Source organism: Pteropus vampyrus, unplaced genomic scaffold (assembly GCF_000151845.1).
Source record: "Pteropus vampyrus isolate Shadow unplaced genomic scaffold, Pvam_2.0 Scaffold182, whole genome shotgun sequence".
NCBI lineage: Eukaryota > Metazoa > Chordata > Mammalia > Chiroptera > Pteropodidae > Pteropus > Pteropus vampyrus.
The window spans coordinates 2,829,593-2,838,797 of record NW_011888963.1 but is presented as its reverse complement, the minus strand read 5'-3'; the positions used below and the strand labels follow the sequence as shown (position 1 = coordinate 2,838,797).

The 9,205-nt window shown below is 34.1% G+C and overlaps 1 protein-coding gene across 1 annotated transcript in view; it reads right to left on the bottom strand.

Moving 5' to 3' along the window:
• The window catches only part of ADAMTS6 (ADAM metallopeptidase with thrombospondin type 1 motif 6), a 255,221-nt gene that overhangs the window by 45,470 nt on the left and 200,546 nt on the right, over positions 1 to 9,205 (bottom strand). Inside the window, exon 17 of the mRNA XM_023537208.1 lies at positions 7,266 to 7,404. Within this exon, the coding sequence (XP_023392976.1) occupies positions 7,266 to 7,404 (139 nt within the window). The remainder of the gene's footprint in view (positions 1 to 7,265; positions 7,405 to 9,205) is intronic.

Here is a 9,205-nt window from a genome sequence, read left to right as displayed (position 1 = left end):
CATCTGCAAATAATGACAGTTTTACTTCTTCTTTTCCAATTTGGATGATTTTTATTTCTTTTTCTGTCTGATTGCTGTGGCTAAGTCTTCCAATACTATGCTGAATAAAAGTGCTTAAAGTAGACATCTGTGTCTTTTTCCTTATCCTAAGTCTCTTCAATAAATACTGTTAAATATGAAGTTAGCTACAGGTTCATTATATATGGCCTTTATAATGCCGAAGTAGGTTCCCTCTATTCCCACTTTGCTGAGAGTTTTCATCATAAATGGATGAGGGATTTTGTCAAATGCTTTCTTTGAATCTATTGATATAATCATATGGTTTTTATCCCTCATTTTGTTTATGTGGTGTATCACTTTAATTGATTTGCAGATTTTGAACCAACCTTGCATCCCAGGAATAAATCCAATTTGATTGTAGCATATGATCTTTTTTAATGAACTGCTGAATTCAGTTTGCCAGTGTTTTGTTGAGGAGTTTTGCATCTATGTTCATCAGGGATACTGGCCTATAATTTTCTTTTTTAAATGTCTTTGTCTGGTTTTGGAATCAGGGTGATGCTGGCCTCGTAAATGAGCGTGGGAGCCTTTTCTCCTCTTGAATTTTTCTGGAATAGTTTGAGAAAAATAGATGATAATTCTTCTTTGAATGTTTGGTAAAATTCGCCCATGAAGCCATCTGGTCTAGGATTCGTTTGTTGGGAGGTTTTTGAATACTGATTCAATTTTATTAGTAGTTGTCAGTCTGTTCAGATTTTCTGTTTCTTCTTGACTCAGTCTTTGAAGATTATATTTTTCTAGAAATTTATCCATTTCTTCCAGATTGTCCAATTTGTTGCATATAATTGTTCGTAGCATTATCTTATAATCCTTTGTATTTCTGTGGTGTTAGTTGTCACTTCTCTTCTTTGATTTCTGATTTTATCTATTTGTGTCCTCTCTCTTTTTTCCTTGATGACTTTGGTTAAAGGTTTATTAATTTTGTTTATCTTTTCAAAGAACCAGCTCTTGGTTTCATTGATCTTTTGCATTGTTTTTTTAGACTCTATTGCATTTATTTCCATTCTGATCTTTATTATTTCCTTCCTTCTATTCACTTTGGGCTTTGTTTGTTGTTCTTTTTCTAATTTTTTTTAGGTGAAAGGTTAGATCCTCTAAAATTTCTTGTTTCTTGAGGTAAGCCTGTATTGCTATGCACTTCCCTCTTAGGATTGCTTTTGCTATGCCTCATAGATCTTGGGTCGTTGTGTTTTTATTTTCATTTCTCTCAAAATATCTTTTGATTTCTTCATGGATCTCGTTGTTAACCCAGTCATTGTTTAGTAGCATGTTATTTAGCCTCCACGTATTTGTATGTTTTTCAGTTTTCAAATTGAGTTCTTTGGTATACAATTTTTGTACTTCTACACAAAGAGGAAGAAAGAAAACCCTAGAAAAAACAATTTGGAAAAAGTAATCAGAAGTGTCAATAGAGCAGATCGTAGGACAAAGATTGTACATATTTAGAGTATATATTTAAAACTAATACATGCAAAATAAATATATGTTTTTGACCTTTCTTTGCATCACAAATGAAGCATACTTAAGGTAGCTTTAGTAACAGAACAGGTGCAACAATTTAACAAAAGTTAAATGCAACAATACAGCATCAACTCTCAGATAATTGGCTTTGAAAGGTTTTGCTTTAGATGCCTAAGGGTTGTATTAAATAAGAGAAGGGGTTAGGGAGGTTGTGGGGGCACAAGGGAACAGTTTGAATAATGGGAACTGAGAGTACATTCAGAAAGATATGAAATTATCATGAATACAAAGATTCATCCGCTAATGAAAAATAATTTCTTAAAACAATAGAAGGGCTTCTTTGATTAGAAGTATAAGTCACAAAGATAAAAATATTTGTTATCAATAAGTTTTCATAAATATTGACTTAAAACAGGCCACATGCTTTTTATATTCTGACTTGTGGGTCTAAATTAAAGTTGGTTGAGTATATAACCCTTACTTCAGCTCCCTAAGTACCACAAAACTTGAAATTAAAAAGAAGAGATTTTAAAATCTGTTTAGCACAATTTCACTAGATTTTAGACAAAAAGGCCAAGAAATGATATTTAGCATAATTTCAGTCAGTTTTAAAAGCATTAATTAGACGCTTATAAGGGATCCATCAGGTAAAGAAGCATTTAAACAAAATGAACTGCAAAAACAGCTTTCTAAATGCGTGTCCAAGGCCAATGCCCACACTAAACAAAATTATGAAATTAACTGGAATTCTACCACCTTTTTCATTCCTTTCTCCGATGCCCCTCTCTATTTTGCCACCCCAGACACTTATACCTAAATCTCATTAACCTTTGCATTCCACTAGTAGCTAATTAATAACAGAGATGTGAGTTAATAATGTTTCCAGAGGTTTTTGTATCTGAATGTAAATCAATTTGAAGACTAAATAAATTTTCAATCAGCCTCAAAGGCAGTACTTCTCAATCTTAGCTGTGCGTTAGAATTATCTATGGAGCTTTAAAAAATCCTATGCCCAGGCCATACTCCTAAGAAATTATATCAGAATCTCTGGGAATGAGGCCCAAACATCAGAATTCCTTAAAGTTTTCCAGGTAATGTGCAGTCACAGGTAATGTGCAGTCACAGTTGAGATCCACTGCTTTAGGAAAAGCATTTGAAAAAATGAAATTTCAAGCTAGTGAAGGAGATATTTTTGAATGGGATATATCACGTTGTTCTTTTGAGGTTGTCAACTGGTGAAGAAGCTCTGTTCAAGGTAAGGAACCATTTTTATTAACAAATGCTACATTTTAAAAGTCACTAGAGATTCAGTTTCTAAGTCTTGATTTCAGCAAGTTACTTCATTCGAGTTTTATCTATAAAATAGGAACAATAATAGCAACTCCTATCTCATAAAGAATGATCAAATGAAACAGAGCAACAGGAAATGTTTTATAAACTGTAAAATTTCATTTATTATTACACAGCTGAGCTGTAGAACCATTTCTAATTAAAAAGCCTAGTTGGAATGTGGATTACAACTGTAATATGGATTATTACCAAGGTGTGTCACTTTGTTTTAATAGACATTAGCTTTAGGAAACTAACCCAATGACTCTCAAAGTATGGTTTCTGAACTAGTAGCACCGGCAGCACCTAGAAACTTGTTAGAAATGCAGATTCTTGGAATCTATGCCAGACCTACCAAATCAGAAACTGAAGGCAGAACCTAGCAACCTTGTTTGGACAAGCCCTCTAGGTAATTGTGGTGAACGCTAAAATTTGAGAACCATACATCTAGCCAAACACTAGTAAAAAGAGAGTATATATGACTAAAATCAAAGGATGAATATACGATATTTGTTATTTGAATCTTTAGAAGTCAGAGTGCAAAGGCACACTAGCATAAATTACTAGAACATAAAAAAATCTCCTACTAAATCTTTGTATTTTAAAATAATACAATTCTCACTACCCAGCCAGCCTTTCTCAATTAACACATTAATCATGAATACAATGGTAGTATACAAAATTGGGAGTCAGATAAATTACAGAATATACAATACTTAGGATAAGGAAAAAAAAAAAAAAAAACAACTCTAGTAGGAGAAACAATGGTAGTAGGAGAAAATAGCCAAGTTTTAATTCCCTGGGCTTGGGTTTCTCTCGGAGGAAGTGTCACAACTGTATCTTTAAAATCACATTTATCCTGAAGACTACACCCCATAGCATCTCGGTGTTCTTATTCAGGCTAAGGAAGTGTTTCATCATTGACTCAGAGAAAAGACCATTACTTGGACTGAATCACCAACAACGCTTCCTGTAGCATTAGATTTGTCATTGAGTCTTGCTAAGCAACAGAAAAACAGTCTCGAGACTTCTTATCTTAAAAGATCTCATAAGGAAAAGCTCTCAACATTGCTTCCAACACAAAGTCCAAAGGTCTTGCCATTAATAAAACACATGCAGGATAGTAATAGGTAAGAACATTAAGGAATCTTGTGAGATTGCAACAGAAAGTTCTTTAGAGATCTTTCTGTTCTCTTTCTTTCCATTTTTAAATGTTTTGGCAACCTCAAGACAACTAGCACCACCCTGGAAAGATGAGAGTGAAGCATCCCAATTAAGAACTGACTTTAATATTCATTCTAAGCTCCTTAGAGAAAACTACGTAGAATTGACTTTTTATTGAAAGATTCCTTAACTGAAGATGAAGTTCCATTTCCCATTACCAAGAAGAAGACTCTAGCTCTCTCTTTGATCAAGATTCCTAAGTCCTAAGAGATTTTACTTGCCTCAGTCATAAGCTTCCTGTATTGAAAGAACTTGGGGTTAAAAGCGGGAGTATGTGCAAGAAGAATAACTCCAATAATGGATATCTGTACTCTACATCCTAGGAAATATTTTCCACCTATTTTGAGTAAAGAAAACAAGAGAGGAGCTTGGTTTTACTTATCCATGCTGATCAAAATTATACTGCCTCTCTCTGGCAATCCCTTTGCCCCACCTAATAAGAAAAATAGAATTTCTAAGCTCTTCTTTTCCATACTAGAAAAGAACTAGCACAAATATATAATTGCCAAAATAATTAATTCCTTTTGCTCATTCACTCATCTATGAATATTTATTGAGTGCCTAGTATGTTCCAGACATTGTTCTAGGTGCAAAATGAGTCTAGAGAGATGCACAGACTTCAGTGATGAGGAGTAGACTCTATGTATCTAGAGTGCTAAGTTTCATTTTCTCTGTCAACCAAAAGGAGCTGTACTCAAACTTGAGTGGGCATCAGAAGGAGCTGAAGAGCTTGCTAAAGTGTAGACTGTTGGATCCCACCCAGAGTTTCTATTCAGAAGTTTTGAGACTGGAGGGGAAGGGGGATGGGGGTATAATTAGAATTTCTAATAAGTTCTCAAGTGATGTCAATGCTGTTCTTCTAGAGACCACACTTTGAGAACCACTTACCAAGACAAATGGGAGCTCTTCACACTATGCCTGTCAATCTCAAGCACTGTATATTTCTCTTCCAAAGAAGGCAATGGCCCAATGAATGCTGTCATAATCACTCAAAACTGAGCGCAATTCCAATCCCCAGAACCACCTCAAATATCTAGGACCAGTAACTTCAGAAGAGAAGAAAGAAGTATAAATAACAAAGAAGAGAAAATTCTGCATCCAGGGGCTTTTCTTCTTTTTCTTTTGTTTTATCCCCTATTACAAGAAATAATTTTTCTATTATGATTTCTCAATTCAAGTGCTATGGAAAAGAATAACATTCATTTAGATTTTTCGTGTGTCTTTAATAAAATCATAGTTTTTTTCTAAATTCATGTCTCATGGCTTTTTTTTTTCTTTTTTGTTGGACTACCTCCTTTTTGAACAAAAGAATTATAGGGTTAGAAGGAACACTGAGAATTCACTCAATCCTTTCTTGGCCTCGGACAAGACTATATCTACACCATCCTCAATATAGCAATTTTCAGTACAAAGACGAACATGCACTAAGTATTTCTCATTCAACATTCTGTCATATACTTAAAGATACTAATATACTTTCCCTCAGCCTTCTCTTCTCTAAGCTAATCAATCTCAACACTTAAGACTTTCCTTATTAGATTTCTTCAACTTTAAAGTATTTTGACTCTTCATTAATAAGTTTATCTCACCTTACCTTGGGGCCTAAATTATGTATGTGTACTGTTATTAGGAAGACTTGTTTTTGGTATGAGAAAAGGGGGAAATTAACTTATAGGTTGAATAAAAAAATTTATTTGGAACAAAGAAATATATATGTGTAAATGCCACTAAAGTATAATACAATGGCATTAACTTAAACAATTCATTTTTAATATCCTCTATTTTATTTAAAGAAATAGTAGTGACCTATAGTTTTTAAAACTTTACATTACAAACCACCGGCCATTTCACAAATAAAACGGATGGGAATTAGTGATCTTTTAAAATATGCCAAAAATTATACATAACCATTTTTCATAACACTTCACATAGGAGAAACATTTTATTATTCGTTTGCTTTTTAAAATTTTTATATAGTGTTTACTACTGAATTTGGAGTTGTAGTTAATCAATAATTTAATTCTGTGTGAGTCTAAAAATGCTGAATCTATTATATGATAATCATTTCTGTGAAAATAATTTCTCTGATTTAAGCCTTGATAATCAGAGGTATTTAGAGATTCAGTGAGTATAAGAAAAGATAGGGTAAAGTCCATGTTAAATCATGTTACCAAAGGTTTAGAAAGGAAAAATAGGTACTATATGGAAATATAGGGTAAAATGGGATAATTCATTTTCTTTCAATTTCCCCATTCTAAATATCACTATTCAAAACTTAATCTTTGCTTTCAGAATGATGAGGTGCTTTAGTCCAGCCTAGACCTGAGGGATAGGTTTGTTTCTTTGCCTACAGTGATCAAGGTGTACGGTGGAGGCGATGCATTTAGTCTCCAGAGAGAAGGAAGATGCTGCTTGCACAGCACTTCTACTCACCAGTCCATGCAGCAGCAAGGGTGTTGGCTTTGAAGGAAGCCAACTGTCCTGCTCTCCCAGCCAGAGGTAAAGAATTGCATTGGTGGCCACTAGAGGGAGGAGGATTAGGAATAGAGTAAATTGTGGGGAAAAGGCACCCATGAAAAACGCACATGGGACAACCAACACATCACCAACCACCGCCTAGCAGCTACCTCTCTGAGGGACTATAATGGGGGTCAGCAAACACCATTAACCCAGAGACCCAGACACCAGTAATTATTGTAGTATCCCAGAATATAGCCCCTTAGCTTTGATGGTAGAAGGGAGTTTGAATAGGATTGTGGGAAACACACAAGCATACAAACACAAACGCACAAGCACACAGACATACAGTCTCATCCCCCATTACAAGAAGTTGCATCTGTGCCGTCTGATTCTTGCTCATTTTCTTATTTAAAACTCTTGATGTTCTTTACCAAGAATTCGTTCACGAAAAGCAAACTGCCCACCTTCAAGATAGTCTTGGGAGAAGCACCAGCAGAGACACTCATTGTGCCAAGATGTATTTTACCAACAAATCTGTACAAATTACATGAGGTTAAAAACAAACGGAATATAATATAATTAAAGCAAAGTTTCTTTTGCTAAATTACAGCTTGAAGCAAACCTGCAAGAAATGTTTCCAATTAGCTTCTTTAGCAAACACAAAGCATAGCTCAGAATATGTTTTGCTTTCCATCCTGCCCTCTGGGTGGGCTGCCTAGTGGGTGTCTTACCTCCAGCACAAGTAGCTGAGCATTCTGACCAAGGCTGATGATTCCACGAAAAGCCAACTTCGCTGTCTCCACTGCCAGTCCGAGTGATGGGAATGTTGAACTTATACCTAATGCCCAAATTCTGTTCTTGAAGCAGAACCTGCCATTGAAAACAACTGGTGAAGATAATTAAAATATAATGAGCCTTCATTCAGATATTTATTATTTCTTTTGAAGAAGAAAATGTCATAAAGTAATTTTTTTAGGAAATTTAAGATAACTTTTGGAACACATGCACTTATACTGAATTTTCTCCTTCCAAATTCATGGGTAAATTAAGAGCTATTCTCATCATCTACCTTGTTTGGCTAAAAAAAATGTTATTCAAGCAGGCATTGAAATGATCAAAAAGTCATATGGAAAGAATACCATGGCCTTAACTCTCTACAGATTTTATACCTTGGGTCAACCATTTTATATTTACTTATCTAATTTCATCACTTGTGAAACAGAAATAATAAAGCCTACCCCTTCCTACCTCACAGGGCAGATGACAAACAGTAGAAACAAAATGGCGAAGACACATTTACCATGACAATGAGATTTTCCGAGGTGGGACCTAGAGCTTCCAAGGACTCTGGTTCATCAGTTGGTCTCTTGTAGTGAAAGGCTGTCCCAGCAATATCGAACTTTCTAGGCCAGTCAATAGTCCAGGCACCATTAATATAGTAATCGTCCCCTTCAGATTTTAAAGCTAAAAAAAAAAAAAAATCATAATTCCCCTAAAAAATATGAAACTTCATTTACCACAATGTTACCGATTAATAACTACACTGAAGTATATAATGAATATCCTTTTCCATTTAGAGATGAAATTCTTGACCATTTTTTAAAGCAAAAATTAAAATTGTAATTTCCAGGCATATGTTATGAAGATATTAAGTATTTATAATGTTATTGATAGAAAGAAAAATTATGACAAAAGAAATAAATGAGAGTAGGGAAGGAGAAGGAAGCAGACTTTCCTGTCCAAATATTAAAATAGTAATTATATGAATATGGGGTGGGGAAAACCTATGGTACTGGCACAAAGACAGACATATGACAATGGAACCAAACAGATAGCTAAGAAATAAACCCAAGTACATATGGGAATTAGTATATGACAAAAGAAATATCTTAAGTTAGTAAAGGAAAGATAATAAGAAACAGAACTAAGACAAAAGACTGAATTTATATCTCATTCTTTATAAATACCATAATTCCACTCTTAGGTATATATGCAAAAGAAACAAAAATAGGTACTCAAATGAATATTTGTACATACATGTTTACAGTAGCACTATTCCTAATAACCAAAGGTGTAAACAGCCCAATGTCCATTAATGGATGAATGGATAAACAAATTGTGGTATACACAATACAATGAAATATTATTCAGCCATAAAAAGCAATGAAGTACTGATACATGCTTCAATGATGATGAACCTCAAAAACATTATGCTAAAGCGGAAAAGGCTAGACAAAGAGGTCATATATTATAAGCTTCCTTTTATATAAAATATCTGAAATAGGTAAATCCATAGAGACAAAAAGCAGACTGATGGTTGCCAGGGACTGGGGAATGAGGGGTAGTAACTGCTTAATGGACACAGGATTCCTTTTAAGATGCTGAAAATATTTTGGAATGTATTAAATGCCACTAAATTCTTCACTTAAAAATGATTGAATTCTACGGTATGTGAAGTTTGCCTCACTAAAAACACAGTTGAAAAAAGAAGAAAGAATAAACGTCAGATGGGTAAATATTTAAAGGTAAACAGTTGAATCATAAAATGCTAGAAGAAAATGTGAGTGAACTTTTTAAAAAATAATATTGGGATGTAAAAAGCTTTTCTAAGCATGACAAAAACCTCAGAAGTTATAAAAGAAAAGATCGACAAATATTTATGCATAAGTTT